The 24,296-nt window shown below is 31.1% G+C and overlaps 2 protein-coding genes across 3 annotated transcripts in view; one reads left to right on the top strand and one right to left on the bottom strand.

Moving 5' to 3' along the window:
- The window catches only part of LOC148284384 (uncharacterized), a 156,719-nt gene that overhangs the window by 17,653 nt on the left and 114,770 nt on the right, over positions 1-24,296 (bottom strand). The gene's annotated exons all lie outside the window — the stretch shown is intronic.
- LOC148284385 (uncharacterized) lies at positions 14,966-24,114 on the top strand. 2 transcript variants are annotated; one of them, XM_088240880.1, is made up of 3 exons: positions 14,966-15,178; positions 22,283-22,471; positions 23,915-24,114. In XM_088240880.1, the coding sequence occupies exons 1-3, from the start codon at positions 15,051-15,053 to the stop codon at positions 24,018-24,020; spliced, it is 423 nt and encodes a 140-aa protein (XP_088097006.1). In that variant the 5' UTR covers positions 14,966-15,050; the 3' UTR covers positions 24,021-24,114. The 2 variants fall into 2 exon arrangements, with proteins under 2 accessions (XP_088097006.1, XP_088097014.1); XM_088240888.1 differs by having other exon boundaries at positions 23,898-24,010.

Raw genomic sequence — 24,296 nt, 5'->3', positions numbered from 1 at the left:
TTTTGTTCAAACTTCTTCTCAAAAATCTGAACAGAATTCTGAACGATTTCTAGGTCAGTTTTCTTATCCGTATAATTATTACATAATCAATCACTCTTTAATCTAAATTAAGCTTTAGAGTATAACATAACATGTAACATCAAAAACGCAAAGACAATATATCAAAAGAAAAAATCGATTCATTGCATAGATGGATTTATCGACAAATAAAGTTTTAAGGTCACAAAATCTATACAATAATAATAATAACATATTCTTCTACTATGTGATCACCTATATATGTATATTAAGTAATCAACATTGTTAATTTTGTTGAAAAAACAAAATTGAAATTCAGAATAATTCTTCTCAAATATGTGATTATTATCAATAAGACACCTGAAGACACGTTATAAATTTACTGTAATTCTTATTTTTATGTAAATACTTTTGTAAATATCTGTATTTTTTACTGTCTTTGAATTATGTAAAATAATTACGAATAATTTGAAATAAATATTTATCGTACAATTCAATGTATAAAATTATAGTATTGTCAACATAATTTAGATATAAACATGTTTGTATTGTATATTTACAATGGGCAGTAAATACAAATTGGTTTCTACTCTATTTTTTTTACAACATTGCAATGAGCATTCGCATAGTAATTATTATGACGTATAAAACTCAAATTTACAACAAAATTAAACATATCTATGTTATAATTATGACATAAAATAATAGTTGAACACAGATATATTGGAATAAATAAATAAATACATGTATATTTACAAAATAAAAAACTAAAATCTTACTACGACGAAACAAAAAAGTTCAGCTCTAAAAGTTGAAACATATTTTATAAGCTGAATCCATTATTGTAAAAAACAGCTTTTAGAATTGAAAAAAATATATCCAAATTTTGGTTTCATAAATAATCTTCGCATTTTTTAACAAATAAATTACTTTTAATAAGTGGTACCGTTATTTTGAATATTTATTTTAACGGTACGTTATGTGTACGTTAAAAGATATAAGCGCAATATCAATAGAGGTTAATTTATTTGAATCGTTTTATTAAATTATTAAATCTGGATTGCCCCTTTAATAGGAAGGGTTAAAATCATCTTACTTTTATAACAGTGCTTAATGAGACTACGTAAGCGCAACGGTTAAGCCCAGTTTCCACGTACTTAGTGATAATATATGTATTATTTGATATGCGAATAGGAAAGTTTGTAGACCTAATTATCCTTAATGCGTAAACATAAAAGATTAAGAAAAGATATCCAATGATAAAAAGGAAAGAAATATGCATAAGTAGTGCAATAAAAGACGTCATAAAATCGTTAAAATTTGGGACAAAATGATTTACCGAATCAACATATGTATTTAATAAAGAAATCTCATTGCATATCAAATAACAGTTTATTTGTAAACGGTCGAAAGAATTAAGTAATAGTAAAACGCGTAATAAATATTTCCAAAATTAAGATGACATAAATTGAAAGTTCATAGATCTGTGATTGAATATGTGAACATGTTTGTATGATTTAATATTAAAAGACAGTCCAATAGATTGTTAATAAAGATGTTATATAAAAAATGCATTGTGATAAAAAAGTAAAATGTTTTTATGTTACTTTAAATAAGAGTTTTCTATTTCGTATTAAAAAAATAACAAACTGGTTCCTCTAGATTTGGAAAAACTTAAAACATTTTTGGAAGGACTTGTATTTGTTTTCAATACATTGAAAACTATGCTATCGATTGAATCGGCATTCAGTTTGTGGAATAACATGATTAAATATATAATAATTAAAATGTTTTGTTTTTAGACCACTTGAGTTTATTTCAATACACCACTAGTTTCGGAAGGCACAGTTTCTTCCACGTGCGGGTGTGATTTTAAAGTTTATTATGAAGTTTATTATAACACATGTAGATAGAAAGAACTGTACCTTGCGAAACTAAAGCGTTGAAATAAACTGATGTGTTTTATTAATTACACATTTACACTAAAATCTTTTGCAAATTTCATATCTACTCATCGTAAAAATCCAATATTTGTAGATGAAGTATAAATGATACTTAATGTACAATATTTTTTTACTCTTCAGGGACTATAAATAAGTAATCATACTACATTTAATCATCAGTCTTCTACATTTTACATCAGTCAAAGATAGAGGACTGAATTTCTATTTCATAGTCCTAAGTCATGTAAACGAACGAAACAATAACATTCACATCATTACGTACGTGAAATTATAACAAAAGATTTATTGCAGAGTATTATAAACTTCATCACTTTCAAAACAACCGATCAATATCGTTGCTCTTGTATTTTCTTCACAATGCAACGCAACGCAACGTTTCAAACAGGACATAAACTGTATTTTTTATAGGAATACCACAGAACAGACTATTATGTGCCTGAAAGATTACTATGCATTTCAAGAACAAATGTTCAATGACGATATAGCAAATATTGCGTAGCCTAAGATTTGAAAAAAGGAGATAACAGATCACGTTATACGTGCCATCATTAATATAGGAAAGAGATTTACATATTTTCTTAGTTTGTGTTTATTTATGTGTAAGTCTTTATCATAAAAACGATACTAGCAGACATCTGTGAAAATTTAGGAAAATATGCTTAAAAATATAGATAATTATCTATTTATTTCATTAATTGGATTGTATTAATGAATGAAACGACATTTTTATCACTTATTACTTTTTAATCTTTTTTATCACTTATTTAGACATATTAATACTAATAGACATGCCCTAAGCCCTAAAAAATTATGACACTTAACTCATGCCCAAATGCTCAGTAATGTCCAAAGCAAAAATCGTTATTCGACCGCCTGCCAGGGTACGTATTCTGACGGGAAGTTAAAATTTATCTTCAACTTTATCTACGAAGTAATATTAAGTTCTTTTTTCTAAACATGTTAAATTACTGGTTACTGGCGAAAATACTTTGAATTTTTATGCAAATATACTCACTTTCGTGCATAAATATCGATATTAGTTTATACCGTCTGAAAATAGCCGTTCTAAATCGCGGCCCAGGTGTGACGTTGAGAATCGAAACCAAAATGCCTACTTGTGCCATGATAGCGTATTAAAACCATTCGGATAAACATTGTTAAAAGGATTATGTAAGTTTTCATCGAGCAAATATTTTTTAATGACTGATTTAAACAAGGCTTAAAACAATTATTCAAACATTAAAATATTTTTTTGTAAACGTCAAACTACGCCTAGCGGCATAATTGCGAAGTTCTTTTTACTTACATGAATGCATTTACATAATATATGTACATGTAGTTTGTTACACATTATATGAGATATAAGTCCCAACTCCATGGAACTAAAAGTCCTGTGTTGAGATGGGACGAGCAATTAGTTGACACAGACACATGAGTATATCACCACAAATATAGGATCAGAAACACAAAAAATAATTCAAAAATTTTATATATGTCACATCAATATGGTAAACAGTAAATTCAAACATTCGTAAAATCAGCAAGGAGTTTCCTACCCAAATCCCTCCTACTAAGAAAAATCCAGTCCTTAACTCCTCTTTTGAAAATAGTTTTTATCCTTGGGAGCCTAATACGCTCTTCCAAAATATTGAACACTCTCGGTGCGACAAACGAGAGATGTCTCTGAGCAAAAGTCGTACGGGTTATAAGTACGACATAATTCGTGCTCTGGGAAAACCTCGCACGGACATTTTGCTTTGACCTCTCCTTATTGTTCGACCAGAAGTGTTGTCTCATATCCAGCCTTCTACCTTCATGTATTGGAACAACTGTTCTGACAGGTATGTTGGAGGGCGCCGGAATATTATTCTCAATAATACTTTCTGTGAAATTATGTTTGATTATATATCTGCATTGATAAGAATGCGTTCTTAAAATATAATAAATATGAGTTCATGTGATTTCTGCATTCCTCGATAGCCAATTTAGAGAAAAGAAATAAATGGGTCGAAATTATAAGGAGTTTAAGGAAACAATCTGATTGGGATCCACCTAAAATGTTGATTGTTAGCATTAAAATACAAAATTTCTCGTATCTGGCCGCATTGCAATTCAAGCGTTTTTTCGTCACACACGACACACATTTCTGCGTAGCATCGCGTCTACACACGATGACAGCCAGTCAGAGAAGGAAGACACCGAAGGCAATTACTTACGAATTGAAATTCCATTTTGTTCGCGCTAGTAAAGCTGTCTATTTAATTGGACGTCAAGCAAATCCTTGATTTATCGTTTTGGTAAACCTCACAGCTGTATAGTTTTGGTGCCGGCCATGAATTAGAGTATTTATGACAGTGGGAACGCGTCAGGGTTATCACGTTGCACAATTTGCGCTGCGGTTTTCTTTTAATACTATTGTGTTGAGCCTCCCGACGAGTAATAAAAAACAACATTTACTTGCGGTACGGATCGAGTGGAAACTAACCATTATAACCCGCATGGGCCGCGTGACGGCAACACTCAACATATTATATTGTTTGATCATAAGAAATGTTGAAGATATTTGAATCACCGCGCTATCTAATGTGATTGCATTTCTTAAGTACCCCTGTTTCCGAATGGTTGGTTCATTGTTATGTTATTAAAATCAAACGTCGTTTTATTTAGATATGTTAAGAAATTAAACATTGATAGAGAAAAATATAGAAGTCTTGTTAACGTTTATAGCAGGTTTGAATAATCACTTCTACATCACTACAGTTTTTGTATGACTGATTTCACAGGCGAAAATTTAAACGGTAAGTGAATATTATTCGAGCGAGGGATGAAAATAAAAATAAAGTTTTTTTTTTAAATATGGAAATAGGTACCAATTTTTTTGCAAACGTTTCTTCTAATATATTGGACTAATATAACATCACAAATACAATTAATTTAGACTTCCGACTGACAGAAAATGGTACAAAAATTGTAATATTTGAAGAACGCTAATATTTCATCAAAATATGCAATAGGTATTTATACCGCTGATGATACTATGTACAATAAAACCCCTACGCACTAAGATATATTTATTCTTCATACGATTATTAGAATATCATATATTATAGTTTAAAATGGAGTCCTGGTGCCGATTGAGATGTATGGAAGCGAAGTATAGACTATGAAAAACAGGGATGAAAGTTACTGAATGATGTCGAAATGCGAACTCGAAGGCAAATGTGTGGTAAAACTATGTACGATAGATGCACAAATGTCGAGATCCGTACAATGTGTAAGGCTGTAAGCATTATCGACAAAATCAAGAGAGGAGCTCTGCGTTGGCTTGGACACGTAGAGCGAAAGGACGGCCAAAAACATTTACGACGTGATGTTTGATGGATGTAGAAAAAGAGGAACACCGAAAAAGGCATAGCACGACCAAATTCAACAATTATTTGATGATGGACATGTCAAAAGTCGGATTAATCGGCGCGCGTGCATGAGAAGATGTATTGATGTAGAGGAAGCGAGATCTGTATGCAAAGACAGAGTGATATGGCGTTATATCATCTCTGCCTACTCTTACGGGGAAATGGCGTAATGGTTCGATTTATTTTGTTTGTTTTTATATTAAAGTTGGTTGTGTTTTTTTTTTTACTTAAGGAAGTTAAAATGGTCCTAGAGTGGGTTTAACCAACTCGTGAGGGAGATCTTTTATGTACTAAATATGCAGCGAGAAATGATAATATCATGTTGATCAACTGTAAAAAATAATCACATTTTTGATAGACGCCACAGCAACATAATAAATGCTTTATATTTTTTTGAACATATTTGTCATAAAAACTTAAAAAACTATAATGACTACTTTTTTTCATTTTGGGATATTCGCAAAATTTAATATAAAAAAAATATTACGTAAATGCTTTCTGAAAACAAATAAAAAATGTATATATTAAATGTTTGATGTAAGAATGGGTATTTTAGAAATGTTATTAAAGTATTTTTATCGCCAAAGAGTAAATAAAAGGGAAGCAGTAATAATAATGATATTTTCGCTACGAACATTCGCACATAGAACACTTGAATCAACATTTCGTAATATTACAATAAAAATCGCACAAAAGTAGCAATAAAGCGCAGAAACGCATACACAAAATACATCGTATAATTATTTTTTTAAATACAAACACCAAATAAAACGAAATATAAAAGGAAAATTTTAGAAAATAGTATTATTCGCTCAGTTATGAAGACATTGCTTAGCCAGGGTGTGTTACCGGGGGAATGTGTTGGTGAGAATGTGTCTGTGTTTGAAAAAGAATTCGCTTAGTGAACTCTTCATCTATGTTAAATTATATTAATATGATTCTAAGGTTATCATTTAATGATAAATGCTTATTGTCCTTTATTACGTTTATAATCTTAATTATTCATATCATTTTCTCAAACCTTTTCTTAATGTAAGAGTTGGTGTATTTAGTGATTGATAATGCAATGCTTAAAGTATCAATAAAATCATTGTCGTAATTAATGGAGGCCCCGATGTTGTCCACAATGGTAATACGTATACAACAAGTCTATTTTTGCATAATTTTTTCCAGTTTTATTTTATTTCATTTGGGGAACCAACAGTTCTACATACATATTTATAGTAAACAAACAGATAAAGTGTACAAACTCAGAACTAATAACAGATTTCCACAGATTATACAAAGTTAGAAAAGAAAATATATTACATGTTAAATAAATACATTTAAGTTTATACATATAGAAATGTTATTTTTATGTACTCGTAAATATTATTCAATAATCGTTTTTTTTTTTTTTGAACAGTAAGTTATTGTAAATTGGGCGGGATTAGGACAATGATGCTTGAAGAGAGGATAAGGAGGGGAAGGGAGATGTACATATTTATTATTATAATGTCTACCAAGTTACATTATGCATTTTTAGTGTAAATTTTAAATCTGACAGAGTGATGTTTGTGTTATCTATGCCTTTAAATTTTGTATTGTACACTGAAAAAGTCCTACGAAAAAAAGCATTTTTAACATACGATGTTTAGCTTTTATTTTCTCTCGCAGCTTATAACTTTCTTTGTAATTTGACGCCGGTAAGCTGAAGGGATCCATACTAATAAAATCAGTAAATTTGAAAGTGTGTGTGTCTGTTTGTTTGTGTTTTCTTCAGGTTGCAACCGAGAAACCGACCAACGTGATTTTTTACATAAATATAGCCGAAGAGCTGAGAAGTATCATTGGCTACTTTTCATCCCGAAAAAAATATCACTCGTTCGTAAAAGTTCGTAGTGGGAAAATGATTTAATATTAAAACTAAATAACGATGCTACGTCGCCATAGACAAACAGATCATCGTTTATTTTTTGTATGGCGATAGTTGAAGGAAAAGGTGAAAAGCAATTATTACTTTTCACTTTTTACTACTTACGGCAGGCTACTTTTAATTCTAAAAATATATTGTTTTATAGGGAAAATTCTTAATACTAAAGGACCAAACTCATGAATTTGCTAATTTCTAAATTTGTTGCAACACAGGGAAAACATTTTTGAGGAGGGAATATGGAAGTCTAGGGATTTACAGGGCTTATGACCTGTCGTTGACACACTATGTAACATTCACCATTCTGCCTATGTTTAAACATCCACATTTCCTCAACACTTCCATCTGTTGACTTTTGTGAAATAAAAGAACTTTCCATCTGTTGCAATTAATTTTGACAACACCCTAGGCTGGAAATCCAGCCAGTCTGCAAATATTTGTACATACTCAAAATATTGTTGAGTAACTAATTTCTCCCTAATATCGCGCGAGGAGCGAAGCTAGTAGTAGTAATATCAAACGAAAATTATGTTATACACGTCGAAACGTTTGAAAGATATTAAAATCTTCTTTAAAGATATGTTGACCCTTTTTACTGATTTGTTATTCGATTATTTTATCGATAGCCGACTGTTTCCATCTAGTTATATTCTCATTTTTATCAAAATTACAAGCCTGTTAGGTTGTAACGATGAATTGATTATTTTTTGTCAATTTGAGCTTTGATTTTTCCAGTTTGAAAGGTTATTTATTTCTTTTCAATCTGTTTCTTTGTTTACATTAGTTTTATAATCACTATTGTGGTGTTTGTAATTGGAGCAGTACAATTGCTTTATCATCATCACCATCAAATCATTATCCAAACGCGATGGTGCACGCAGCACTGTATTGATAAATCAAATGCGGTTTATCTCGATCCTCCGTTACAGGAAGGTAAAGTGATAGTATTACGCATTAGCTGCCAGTCCAGGGAGAGTAAAATATTTTAATGTAAAACCACCATTGAAAACAAATATTTAGTATCAACTCTCCCAGGAATCACACACGGTACCTCACGCACGGTAGGCGAATGCGCCAATGACTACACCATGAAGCTAACGTTTCTTCACTCAGTTTCTTTCTCCATCGAGTCAAAAACACTCGTCCAGGATTCTGGTTCTATTTCTCACACTCTTTAAATCGGGTTGTGGTCCCGTGGCTAGTGTTGCGGACTCACGGATCAAAGGTCCAAGGTTCGAATCCCACTCTACCCCAACTTGATTCCCATTATTTAATAGTTATTTATTTACAACTCGATAAAAATGGCCACAAAAATCAAAATATTTGGGTAAATAATAAGAATGAAAATATTTCCTTTTTATAAAAGTATAATAAATTTAAAAAAAAAAAAAAAAAAAAACTGTATTCTTCATCCGCCCGGACATAGACGCTTTAAAACGCATATTTTAAAATTTATTCAATATTTTAGTGCCTGTAGTAAACCAAGTAAACATACGAATTTCGTTTGTACCTACGCAGACGAAAAATATTTTATTTGAAAACTTTCTGACACGCATATATTAACAAAGGACATTAAAGATTCGAACTCACTATACGCGTTCTGGGAAATTTCCGAATAACTAATATGTAATAAATAAATAATAATAATAAATTGAAATAAAATTTTAATTTTAGATCGTTCCATAATATTAGTTATTTTCACATCCAAAAATAATATAATATCTTAATTTTACTGGTGACAAAGTGTCATACGCACACAGGGAATGGAGGATTAGCAGCTATTCAACAAAATGAGCACCCTTCGTAAATACAAAAATAACATTAGCACACTAAGCTAGATGCGTCATCAATCGCAACCCCAAATAACTTATATGAATACTGGAGGGGTAGAATCCATTGCAAAATGAATCCGCATGTGAGGGTAACAACCAAACTCTAACAACGGTACCTCTAAATAAAGCAGCCATCTACATGAAGAAGTGCTTTAAGTAAGAAGTAAAAATTTCATTTTAAATTTTGGGTGTTAACACTTTTAACTTGAGTTTTGCACGTTTTTCCCAAATGAAGTGAACAAGAGGACACAAAAAAAAACAACAACAAATTAGTCAATAATTCATGGTATCTTTATTCCCTTGATTGAATGCGAACAGAAACAGGTGTTGAAAATGCTTACTTTCGTCTATTCGACAATATTTTTTTAAGGCTTTTGTATTCAAATAATATATGTGTAACGTAAAAGCAAACACAATATATAAAAGAGCGCAAAAGTTTTTTTTTAAAAACTTCCTGGTCCTTGTATACAAATATTTGGACGGACCTGTGATAATGTTGAATATTCTAAGAATTTCGTATTTATAGACCTTTTGGATTTAAAAATTCGAGGCATTTTATCAAGATATGTAGATGTTTTTTGGAAAGGAATTAGCGGCTTCTCGGATCTCACAGGGATTATGCGCTGTCGTTGGCTGGATCGAGTGATTACTTTACTCACGGCTATCAATTTACGAGATTAATAAAATCCCTGTTAATAAGTATTTTATTTTATTTATTAATAAACTATTATACTAAGCCGATATATTTTTTATTATATCAATAAAAGACGAGTGATACTTTAGTCCACAAATTTGGAATATCCAGTGACCGGTTTCATCGCTTTCGCGACATCTTCGAGACTGGATATTCCAAATTTGTGGATTAAAGTATCACTCGTCTTTTATTTACATAATAAATTACATTGAACTTACATCAAGAATTTTCACTTACAAACTTAAAAGATTTTTTTTTTAATTTCTGATTTACCGTAAATCGGAAATCTATCACCAGTCTCTTATCAAAGGTTGATTAGTAAAAACAAGTTATGTCATGCAAAGTGGTTGGTTTTTATATTAAAAAATAAATTAATTAAATACGTTTTCAAGGAACTTCGCAGTACAATTGAATGCTTTAATTTTTACTGCCCGTAAGAATACACTTTTGACATCTAATTTTAATAATAATGAATTTTACGTAGGGCTGAACCTCCTCAATTACATGGGGTTCTGGGTTCAATTTTAGCAAGCTCGACAAGAAATATATAAAATGTAGTTTTTCACTGAAACATTTCAGCGTTCCTTGACTGGTACCTGAAGCGTAAGAATGCTCGGCTTACCTTTATGAAACAAAATATTATCAATACTCTGCATTTGTTCCAATGCAGTGCCCTATGCGCCATTGAATGCGGATCGGGTGTTGATGATGAAAATTTACAGAAAAATAACACATGGCCGTAGTAATAAACTTTGTTATCGTGCCAGGAAACACATGCAGAAACTGTAATAAATACAAAAGAAACATGGCTGTTTAATCAAAGACAAATTAGTGAATTATTAACATATATTATTACAACAGACATGAAGAACATTTTACAGAAGGGAATATGGAAGTCTAGGCATCCACGGGGCGTATGACCTGTCAGTAGCTGGTTTAAGTGGTCACTTTACACACGGTGTAACATTCGCCATTCTGCCTATATTTAAACAACTACATTCCTTCGACTCTTCTCTATCTGTTGACGTTTGTAAAAGAGCTGAAATCTTTATCGTTGCGGGTGAGATTCATTTCACAAACGTCAACAGATAGAGTAGAGTCGAAGGAATGTAGTTGTTTAAATATAGGCAGAATGGCGAATGTTACACCGTGTGTAAAGTGACCACTTAAACCAGCTACTGACAGGTCATACGCCCCGTGGATGCCTAGACTTCCATATTCCCTTCTGTAAAATGTTCTTCATGTCTTTTGTAATATGTTTATATTAACAGCTCCCTAGGGGGTTGAATCCAGTCTTTGTCTAAAAAAATTTAGACAAACTCAAAATATTGTTGAAAAATAGTGAATATTACACAGCACACCAACATGAAACGTGGTCTTACCTTTCTTCATACTAATTCCCATAATTCCTATGATTCCCATATTCCAATATCCCTGGATAGAGCAATAGAGCAAGAGCAATGACTTTTTCACTTACTATAGATATTTACCATTGGCGTGTCTATTTTTTTTAGCTAGGACTATCCAAAAACCTAAAAAACCACCCAGTTTTATCTGCCGTCTACGGACGTGTGGAATCGAAATATGATAAATCATTTTGAAAAACGGAAAAGATACCGACAGAAAAATTCATTCTGATTCTCTTTCTTTAAAAAAATAAACAAATCGGATTATTTTTGGGGAGCGGAGAACGAGAAAATCAAACGTCGATTTTGAATATTTTAGTCTTTTTTGCACAGTATCGAGGAGGTATTTTATTTATATAGGTATTGATTTTTTTATTTTAAACCAATTGACAGGTAATTCGATAAACCACTATGGATTGGTATACGAGTACAAATAAGTGTTTCAAAAATATATTAAATTAATATATGAAAAGTATTATCAAAACATAAGTTACATATTGTACACAACATGATGTAAGGAAAAAATGTATGCTAAGATATAATTATTATATCAGAGTGACAAGAGACAAAAATTATTGCCCTGTCAGTAAGTTTCGTCTTTCGGTGAGCTAATTATTTATCTTTTGAATAACTCTCTTTGCTGTAGGAATACATCAACCGAGCTGTCTTTGGACACTTCATTGCAAAGCCTAAGCATTTTTGGCATTGGTGAGACGAAGCCCGTGTTTTTTCACATGTGTAACAATCACTGGTATTATTAAATGATTTTTTAAAAATAAATGTAAAAGATAAAAAGGCAAAGTGATTGACATGCCACTACTGCCGATATTAAGTTATATACACCATTTTTTATTTTTCTTCAGCTGCGTTTTTTGAGCCGACACCCGTGGGTATCGGACGTAAATTTTGGCCGGCATCAACAAAATCAACGGTTTTATGTCACACAAAATTTGACTAATCTGTACGAATTGTTTAGGTTTACATTAAAATCTGTTTTTGTTTATTGTAAGTTTGATACTGATTCAATTTTTTTTTTAAATCATGCTCTTTTTTCTCTGAAAAAATATTTTTTTCTGTCCAGTGAAATTAATTTTATAGAACATCAGTTATATAGCCCTTTTCCTGTCGATATATTGAATAAACAAACTGGAAATAAGTATGCGAACATATCGAATCTCGAGGCAGATGGTTTCAGGGACACGATTAGAATTAATGTTATTCATGTGTGCAGGTTTTATTTATTTTAATTTTATGTGTTAATATACCAAAATTACGCTCAATATGTTACCTAACGTATATAATCTTCTTTGCGTTATTTTGAAATTCTAAAAAATCGTTTATAGTAAAATCATTCGAAAAAAAACAATTGTTTGTGTATTCAAACTGTTGTAAAATAGTATACGATTGTATCCCCTAGGAAATTTATCAAAATCAGTAGATATAAAAACAGAGCTATAAAATTTTTTGAGAAGGAAATAAATTTGTATGTTTAATCATACTAAAAACTTCGTCATTAGTGATGCGGTCCCTCTTTTTATGCGAGGATATGAGCTGTAGGTTATATTGTAATGAATATTTTAAATCTGAAAGTCAAGTAGGTACTTTACTTTTTCGCCATGAGCATGGTTGCGAAATGTCTCACTTATTCACCTTCAAATAGTACGACAGCACGCCTAGCGGCAAAGTATCGAACTAACGAATCGAGAGCTTTCTTTCGCTTCCTTTTTTGGCAAGAGACTGGCACTTTCTTGACCGCATGGAAAAATACTAAATGAAATAATGAAATATTAGCAAGAACGCGAAACTTTAACTGATAAAGTGGATTGTCAATTTTGGCGATCCATTTATTTTTTCCCTACATACGTTTTAGTAATACTATTTTTTTACTATTATTTACGATGGTCTATGCTGTAATACCATATGATTTAGCCTTATGTTGATGCTAGGAGGCTGAAAACGCATTTTATAATAATTAAACCTTTACTAGTCAAGTTTTAATATTGGAAACAAATTCTCTACTCGCATGATTGCCATTTGAAGATTGCGTCAGATGTAACAATATTTGATCCTGGAAACCATCTCAAACTTGATCGAGAAATGTTCACCCATGATGTCGATCAAGATTTCGCGTATTGAAGTAATTAATTAATCGTCGGATTCATCCTGGGCTGGTGTTTCGAACGCATTTACAGCGCTCTATAACGCGTATTCAGTACGTAAAAACGCGCTACACCGCGCTATAATTGCGTTCAGAATACCATCCCTGGGGCGCTATTCTGAACCACTCTCGTAGCACGAGAAAACAGTTTTTCTCGTGTATTTTGTATGTAAATACACGAGATAATACGGCCGCGAGACTTTGGAATACGAGCCCTGGTACTGTTTGAAATGACAGCTCTTCTGCAAACAGTAAAACATGTCAAATGTCAACGTTCTATGCAATTCATCAACTTAACAACGCCTTATGTATTTATATTGGCGGAGATTTGGAATCGCGACAAAGCTGGATTTATGTATTTCCAATAGAACATTAAATTCATTTAGATAACCTTAAAACCATAGTTGTGTAACATTTCACCTAATCTTATAAAAATTTTAAGTCAATCTAACGGATAATTTTACTTGAGTAAAATATTCCATTTAACTTAATCATCACATTGATTATGAAGCAAACCGTAGAATAAAATTTCGGCGTTGTTCTGATATTTTTTTGAAGATTTGTTATTTGGATTTTGCAGAAAAAAACTTTGCGGTAAGAAAAATGAAACCGTTAGACATGGAATCAATTATTGCTTTTTTCAGAGTTTGAAAATATTTAACATGGGATGATTATTTGGCTTTTAGAAATTCAAATTATTTAAAACGATTTCCTTTTTATTCCTTTCACATTAATAGAACATAAATTCACAATATTTTCTTAGTTCTTTTCATAAAGAAACACAGCTTCAACATTTAATCTCTCATGTATTTTGCATGCTGGTTTTCTACATTTTCTTTATGTAACATATGATATTATATTTGTTATCCTAGAATAATTTTTATGTATGATCAATCAACTATATTTTTCTTATAACTTTGTATTCACAATTCTGACTTTTTTATTTCAAGATTGATCCTGGTTTCCATGAATATTGTAAAGATAAACATCTTATAACTTTGTTTATTTCATTGATCTGAAATATCGGAATATTACTCTATATCATTCTTTGAGAGTTTCATGTCTCTTAAAGAGCTATGCGGTGAACACAGGAGAAGACTTTGTCTCGGTACTGTTCTCAATTTTATTTTTGGATTTATTTTATTTTATAGAATAAACCTTTGGAGGACAAGTCTTTTGTGTACAATGGCACTTTCCCGTTGTACTATTTTGTGTTACAGTATAAAGAGCTAAAGAGGGTCGCACAGGACAAACTGTAGTGGGGGAGGTAATGCGGAGCCTTTGCGGAGCTTTGCTGCAAACCAATGGAGTATAGAAACGAGAGAAGGAAATGCTTACAGAGCTTAATATCTGTCGTTGGTTAATTTATGCATCACCCATCTCAAAGTTCTAAATCTCTGTTAGAATAAAAACCAATAAACTGGATGTATTTTTTAACTACGGTAAAAAGTGAATGAAAAGTCGATACGTATTAATATGATAATAATAAAAAAAATAGTTCTTACCCAACAATACCTTATTTCGAAAACGCAATTAGAATATTTAATATTTTATATCGTGATTTATTGTTTTTTCATGCGCTGTCAAAATAAGTAATTTTAATTTAATGGGCTAAAGTCTTGCGGATGTTAAATTTCAATAAAATTGATAAATATGGCTCCTCTAACATCAGCCGAAAAGGATGTCATGAAAGTGAAGGCAGCTATAAGCGCCATTCGAGTCCAGAAATCTAGAATTAATCGGTGGCATATTGACTGGGCGTGGTTAAATGGTGTTGTCGGGTAAGATGCTATATTCTTAAATTTTGTATTATTACAATCATATAACAATATTCCCGTGTCCGGGCGGAATGAAAAATCAAACCAGAGTCCTGGACGAATGTTTTTCAGTCGATGGATTTTAAAACGAAATGGTATCCTTCCGTATATCGCGCCTACGCGCATGCGTGAAGTGGCCGCGTAATGTTGCCAGACCGCGAACGATATATTATCATAACACAATTATAAGATAATTTTGTGTTGTGTTATGTTTTACCACAAAAAATATTTTACCGACTGGAATATAAAAAAAAATGTAAATAAATAATTTTAAAAAAACAAATAAAAGTATTTGGCAAACGTAAAAAAAACCATTAAATTATTATGTAATAATTACGTCCATTAATACCGTATAATATTATAGTAAAGACTTATTAATAGAAAGCCGTGTAAAAACTCGACTACCCTGGTAATTCTAACAGAATGTCTACCTTATATTATTTAACAATCTGACAGACGGTAAAATAATCGAATTCTTAAATAATATTATTTGTAAATTCGCTACTTACACATGAAATGTGATCCCACCCTATCCTCTTTTAATCTCAGGAGTATTTTGACACTTAAAAACTACACAACACGGCATAGTTGAATTTAAATCGGCAGTTGCGTACTAAGCGACATCTACAGAGTAACTTATGGCCAAAACGTTAAACTACTTATTTGTGAATATTTTAGTCAACTTCAGTTTGATCTGCGTACGCGGTTTCTGGAGTATTATAATTCTATGTGATGATCATTACAATGAAAATGTTATTTCAGAAACAATAATTTGCACATAGGATTACAAAAGCGATAACTTCCACAAACTTTTTTTAAAATTATGAACATCGATTCAACTCTTAAACCAGAGTCTTTGGAATTCCTAAGGTTAATAATATTTTGCACGTTTTTATTATTTTCTATAAACCACTTTGGTTAACTTAAGTTAATTTTTCATTCATCCTTTGTGTTAACACTAAACGTGGTGTGCAAAGTGTGACCATACATAATATATTATATTAAAAAACGTGTTCTTTTCGATATGACAGTTTCAAACTTTTTAAGCTCTAAATAAATTAAGGGCATCGTTTATAGTACCGGTACCTACTGAATATTACGTTTTAAAGTGTTGGATTTAGTTTATTATACGGGGTCTAATTTTTTTTTAAAAGATTTTAATTCATTAATGCTTTCTCGTTGAACATTTTTTTATTTTATTTCCTATGTTAGATTATATTACAATTTATTGTTATATAATATAAACTAATATTTACACTTAATAACACATCAATTTACATCATCTTACAGTGAACTAATCATAATATTTATTTTCAATTTATTCAAACTATTTTCATTCTACATACATTCCGGCATCTCTTCATACATTTTTAAACCTTTACACATGCAATTTTGGGATTCTGTTTTTTTCTTCTAAAGGCAGCCTTATTCTATCATTATTTTTAGTAATACATGTATACTTACAAAAATGTTTTATTTAACACTATGTTATTGATAAAGTATTTGGGTAATCGATTGTTTAAAAAATTTAATACAAAAATGAACGTATTATATTATATCGAACCCATTTTTATTGGTATCCAATTGAGTTCTTCTCGCAAGTTTTCTGTATGTAGGTATATGTTTCATAATTTTGCCGTACAGGTATGATTTAATAAATATTTTAGTTGCTTTAGTTAAAAATGGATTGCATTGCTTTAATGAACAGAAAATACGTCTTTTGGGCATAAAATGTTATTTGATAGAGAAATAATCTTTGATAGGTATCCGATTCGCTTTGGGAGTTGGGAGTTTTGACTTTGTTTTAGTCGTAAAATTGTCACGACCCGAGCGTTCCGGCTTTAAAATGAAACGAAGCAAGAATTTGGATTTGGTTTAGCTCTATGGTTTAAAAAGTTTCAGCAAAAAACTGCCTGAATTTTCTGTTGAGTTCGCTTGACTAATAGGTATTATATTTTGAGTTCCACTATCTGATGCATAATAGAATAAAATCTATTTGAAATAAAACAGTTTCAATTTTCCATGGTTTAGGAAACACTAGTAAGCCATTTTTATGAACTGACGCATGACGCCTTAAACGAAAGATTTGTTCTTTAAATTACATATTTGAATAAAATCTAAGCATTTATTGATAATAATAAACTTGAGAACGGTAGTGGTTACACACATAAAGAGAGACATTTACCCAAGCGTCAACCACAACCATAATACAAGATACTCTAATAGGGATCTGATACTAAGTGAACGGGTCAACACTGTTCTGGCATCGAGACAACACTATAACGTAGGCAAAAAGGTCCATAACCTTTTGCCAGAATCGTGGAAAGACGGAAGTGTTGTCAAGTTACGGAAGGTGTTGACCTCGCTCTTTCATGACATTGGTCGTAGGGAGTCAGAAAAGTTGATGCATGCCACGGATTGGAGAACCTTACTGGATGTCAAAAATAAAATATAAAAAATAAGGAATATTTTTAAAAATATATATTTATAGATGACAACCATGAAGTTTCGCATAAATAAATTGTCAATAAAATGTTTTTATGAATGTATGTATTGTGTATGCGCATGGGTGTATGTACGTGTGTGTGTATGTACATGTGTATATATGTGTATATTTATATATACATGTGTGTATATATGTGTATGTCTGTATGTATATGAATCAAAATGTGTATCCGAATAAGTTTATATTTTGTTTGTCTGTGCTCTATATTAATTTGTTAAGTATTATAATATATTAAAATTTAATTGCCTAGCTTGGAACGGGGTATGTACCCTTGTTAGCTGGGCAAAGTGAAAATGGAATTGTATTTTGATAAAGAGTGTGAATAAATAAATAAAATAAAAAAATAATAGATACCACCATTAAGGTCACCGTTGTATTGTAATAATTGTAAAAGAACTTTTAAAGATTTATTTTGCACTGTGCCATTCAATTTTGGAGTATGGTGTAATCGAATGGGGTAGTGCGAGTGACACAATTTTAAAGTAATTTTTTTTTGCACAAAAATTCATTATTAAAATAACACTTAAGAGTCCCAATACAGACATCTACTGAAAAAATATTCCACAAATCACAACTTATGACACCAAAGCAATTATACGCTAAAACAATACTCGCTTACAGATTCAAAAACTATTCTTACTCAAATGAAAGACATAACCCCAACAGTTAAAGACATACACATAATACAATGACTAGATCCTCAATACAAAGACAACTAAAACAAATACATACAATACCACTTTCGGACAAAGGGATTTTGAATATTATGCAATTAAAATATATAACCCACTTCCACTGTCTATTAGAACAATTAGAAATGAGAAAATGTTCAAAAAGGCTATAAAAAAATGGATAGTGGAGCTGGGTAGAAGTAAAATGGATTGTCTCATTCGCTCAAACCAATATTGAATAAACTGCTCCACAAATGTATAATTTATGTTATATTTAGTTATATTATTGTACGTTTTATAATATGAATAAAATAGGTCTACATTAACTAAACATAAACTTAAATACGTAGTGCTTAAAACTTTCTAAACATTGTGTTAAGTATGTCTGCATATTAAGTCTCCTTTGTTTATTCTCACATGTAAAAATATTTTTTAAACGTATATTGTTAAATGTCCTCGGCACGGCTAACCCCAGTGAGGTCACATTATTTTATTATTAATCTTTGTTTTTAATGAAAAAAAAAATATATATATCGCCTTCTAGATTTTGTAATAATAGTTTTACGTAATACGTGGTCATTCTGTAAAAAATACTTATTGAGAGACATTTGAGTTTAAAAATATGTTAGGCATTAACAAATCATTAAATAATTAATGTTACAAAGCCAAATATAAGAAATGCTACATTGATCGATCAACTACAATTAAATAATTTTTATGTAAAAAGCGTTTATTTTATAATATTTTTACACATAATGTTATCATAGTACGGTACGCAATTTACACGCAAATCACATAACAAAATATCTTTGTGTGACTTGTTTATTGTTTTTTATTTTAAAATATTTTGCTTATAAGTGTTTTAAGTGTTGGTTTAATTAAAAATTGTGTTTTCTTTGTTGTTTTTTTCAGGAATATCAGTATCCTTGATAGAAGGAACGCTTGCATACCAACTTTGAAACTCGTGTGGAATATTTTTTCTTATTCCTTGAACGGGTTTATATTCTATTGACTTATCACGGAAAATAATTTGGCCTGTAAATTAGATAAGACTAAGTGCATTTTTGTAAATTTAAGGCATTTGCTAAACAATATTACTCCATCATTGAATCAAAAAAAAAATTGAGACTTAATAGTTTTTCGCAGATTGCCAACGAATAACTCACTGAAAATTAATTTGTCACAATGAAAATATGTCATTTTCTTATTTTTGACGAAAAATTGTTTGAGATGATGTATTTATCCAGCGATAGATAATACGTTCTTGGGGTGTGGGTGTTATTAAATTTATCCATCATTTCGGAAAATTACTTTTCCCATACGTGGGAGCAAAAACACTAATGTGATTTATGTGTAATACGTGGGTTTATTGAATTTCTTAGATTTCACGGGCGTTCAGATGCTCAATCCGTTCTTCTGGGTTACTATGCCGGGTGTCGTTCCGAGGTTTCGGATTGCATTACAGCGTCATCAATCCTACCCTGATGATGGACGCAGTAATGCAATCCATTGAAAAGAGTGCGAACGCACACGGCTTAGTAACCTAGCAAAATTGTAATAGCAAATGTTGTATCCTAACTCAACACAAGGCTCTTAATAATATGTATCATTATATGAATAAATAAAACAAAATAAATAAATCAAATTGACTACAAGCATAAGATTAATTTTTATATTCCGTTACTATATATTTGTGTTGTTTTTTATAGTAAAATCCATTGAAAAGAGTGCGAACGCATGCGGCTTAGTAACCTAGCAAAATTGTAATAGCAAATGTTGTATCCTAACTCAACACAAAGCTCTTAATAATATGTATCATTATATGAATAAATAAAACAAAATAAATAAATCAAATTGACTACAAGCATAAGATTAATTTTTATATTCCGTTATTATATATTTGTGTTGTTTTTTATAGTAAGTTTCTGAAATTATTATTTTTTAATATTATAAACCTATTTAAATAATCATACTCGTTCTTTTTACTAAGAAGGTTGAGGTAAATCACCATCATCATCATCATTCCCTTTCGGCACCTAATGGTAGACCAATCGCAGTATATCTTGATCATTGTTTATTACATGAAGGTAAGATGATCAGTCTTACGCTTCAGGTACCAGCTCAGGGACTATGCAATATTCTGGTATGGAAACACTTCTTATAATAAATCATTTATATCAGCGATGTCGGGAATCGAACCTCAGACCTTTCGCATGGTGGGCAAACGCGCTCACCATTACACCACAAAACCGACTAAAATAAATAGGTACATTATTTTAATTTTTTTAATCAACGAACAGAAATAGCATTTTTTTATGTTTATAAGCTTAAAAATTGACCTTTTCTCAGACCTCAGACGTCATGAAAATAAAATTTAACTCCTTTTATATTTGGAAATGCGTGTATTTTGTGCGTTGCCACTTTTTAATTTATGTCGTTTGTGTATTATTTATTTTTACCTAAATAAATATAAGTAACAAAATTAACTCTTATTATTATTTTACATTATAAAAGTGGTATGCGCTGGTGTAAGCGAATAAATATGATTTTCCAAAAACCCTGAACTGACCGAGTATTGAACCGCAATTTCACCGTAGAGTTAATAAAAAGCTGCTTATTGTGAATAAATTAAATAAAAAACAAAGATATCGCTTATTTCACATTTAGAAACCGTTTTTTTTGCTCACCAGCTTACTTGGATAATGCACAAAATATACCATAAAATTTGAAATGTTACACACTATAAGTTGGAGGATTTTTTATTTTTGAATTGTGTGAATTTATTTTTGTACGACTTTTTCTCTACAATTTTTTAAATTTTTACGAGATGTGCGTGCTTGATCTTCACTTTTTTTATATTTGTACGGCGCGCAGCGGCCTGATAGGCACATATATATTAAAATAATATGTATAATTTATAACCCGTTAGGATCATATGAAAATAGTATATAAAAAATCATATTTAAATTTATTTCAACAGAGAGGGAAAACATTTTTGAGAAGGGAATATGGAAGTCTAGGCATTCACAGGGCTTATGACCTGTCATTGGCTGGTTTAAGTGGCCACTTTACACATTGTGTAACATTCACCATTCTGCCCATATTTGAACATATATTCTTAACTCTTCCATCTGTTGACTTTTGTGAAGTAAAAGAGCTGAAACCTTTATCACGTGGGTGAGATTCATCCGGCTGAACCAAATCACCTACTAGGCAACGCCTGAAAACAATGTTCCAATTTTTTTACTTCTTCTTTTACCAGGTAGTTAATTCAACAATGTTTGAGTATGTCCAAATGCTTGCAGACTGGCTGGATTTCCTCCCTAGGGAGTGATTTGGTTCAGCCGGATGAATCTCACCCACGTGATAAAGGTTTCAGCTTCTTTACTTCACAAAAGTCCACAGATGGAAGAGTTGAGGAAATATGGATGTTCAAACATGGGAAGAATGGTGAATGTTACACAGTGTGTAAAGTGGCCACTTACATCAGCCAATGACAGGTCATAAGCCCTGTTAATGCCTAGACTTTCATATTGCCTTCTCAAAAATGTTTTCCCTCTCTGTTGAAATAAATTTAATAATGAATAACTCCCTAGGGAGGAAATCCAGCCAGACTGCAAGCATTTGGACATACTCAAACATTGTTATATTAAATCAAGTCATAATACGTCTCATCTAGAATTTGTCATCATGTGTTCTTTACTGTTGATTTTTAATTTGTCGCTAATATATTTTTTTAGAAGTTTAATAAATCTTTTTTCTGTTACTGGATTTTTTTTAAATAATAAGAAAATAATGAATTTTCATGAATATTGAAGGTGTTTTTATTTATTTGAGTAAGAAAGAAAACTAGTAGGATTGCGCGCCACATAATTAGAGACTTAATTGAAGGGATCGTCGTCTGGCGTATAAGGAGGCGAAAGATGAAGCCAGAGCAAAGGGTTGGAGGGGAGGGGGAAGGGAGGCTATAAAGGTCAGGGAAGATGAGATAGACGAGGGTCATGATCTCACTAAAGACACGAGAAGACTACCCCCTATACCAGACACCAACATGAGGAAGATTGGATGGATAAGTACAAGGTATGGAATGTACAGGTATATCTAATGGCATATGAATTATAATTAAAATGCAATTCCGCCAAGAAATATCAGAAGGAAAACTAAATTTTTAATTTGAGAAGGTTAAAAAAACGTATTTTTTTTTAGTAAAAATAATTCATTTGTATTTTTTTAACCAAAATATTAAAAAATAATATGTAGAATATTTTTTTGTAAATTAAAATGTATACTGAAGTTCTGAATTTGTCACAACAGAGAGGAAATGTGGAAGTTTAGGTATTTACAGGGCTAATGAGGTCATTGGCTGGTTTATTTGATTAATTTATTTCATATAAAACTTTATAACTTTTCTTTTCTACATGAACACCTCACTGGACAAAACCCGTGTCGAGGCATTTAATGACAGGGCCAGATTTAAGTGGCCACTTTACACACTGTGTAACGTTCACCATTCTGTCCATGTCAAACATCCACATACATTTCTTCAACTTTCGTATCTGCTGACTTTTGTGAAGTAAAGGAGCTGAAACCTTTATCATGTGGGTGAGATTAATCCAGCTGAACCAATTCACCTGCTAGGTAACGCCAAAAAACGATTTAACAATATTGATACTTTTTCTATTACCACTTGGTTAATTCAACATTCGGACATACTCGTTGGTTTTTATTATATAAAAACTTAGAAACCTAAATGTTATGAGCATATTACACAACTTTTGTGCAATTGTAGGTATTATTCCAATTTCACGTTCAAATACATTGTTTTTTTTAATATGAGTCCATTGACATTTAAAAAGTGAAGTAAATCAATGCTTATATTACATTGCTGTAATCAGTAAAATTAAAAAGGATAATTACCAATATCAAAACACTTTATTAAAAAAAATAGGTAAAAAGCTAGAAGACTAAAAACATTGAATATAAATGTTTGACAATTTGCCAAATGGTTCACTTCTCCCGCAATGGGCTTATGATATATACCACAAGTAACAATAGTTTATTTTTATACATATTAAAAATAAATATATTTATAATATGGTCCAAAAAAAAGGGAAAGGTGAGAATGTGTCGCTAACTTTTTGAATACTTTTCTATTCTGTAAAAATACATCCACACATACATTTATTAACATTGACATTTTATTTAATTTATCATTGGTCTGAATAAAACTTGTAACGGCAAAAGGCGCACCACTGGTGTGTATAAAATGTTTAATAAATTAATAATATGCAAATCTAGATTTTTATTAACAGGGTTTGTGACTTGTCTTTGGCTTGTTGAATGTTGACCTTTCGTACTGTGTAAATTCGAAAGCATGTTTATTTGTTCAGTTTTACTATCAAATCTGATAATTATCAATAACTTTTTTCTACATTAACTTAAATGAAAACATGTTATGTTTTTCGGAGTATATATTTGTGTGTTGAATAATTTTAGTGTATTTTAGTTATGTTTTGATTGCAGACCAGAATTTAAATTAGAAAAGTACGTGGCTTGGAGGTTAAGGATACCCCTTAAAGCGCCCGAAGCGTGGGAGAAACCAGGATTCGACTGTTTCGCTAAAAAATAGTAAAATCATCAATTTCAATAAACTCTGAATTCACAGCATTGTTTTTGTTTAACCACAATAAATTCATTAAATTAATTAGGTTTTAACTGAGCAATACGGTGGTTTCATTTATTAATTAGACTTTCAAGCCACACCCCCTACATATCTACATATCAGCCGTGGACGTCGAGGACCATGAAAACTTGATACATATTCAAGTAGGCAAACATGGTTAAAGCTCTCGGGAGGCATCCGCAGTCGATATTTTGTACGACCCAGCCAGCTGTATGCTTTACG

Source organism: Micrasema longulum, unplaced genomic scaffold, assembly GCF_059751315.1.
Source record: "Micrasema longulum isolate JH-2025_06_02 unplaced genomic scaffold, ASM5975131v1 h1tg000127l, whole genome shotgun sequence".
NCBI lineage: Eukaryota > Metazoa > Arthropoda > Insecta > Trichoptera > Brachycentridae > Micrasema > Micrasema longulum.
Note: the sequence above shows the minus strand (reverse complement) of the source record. Positions and strands in the feature narration are given on the sequence as shown.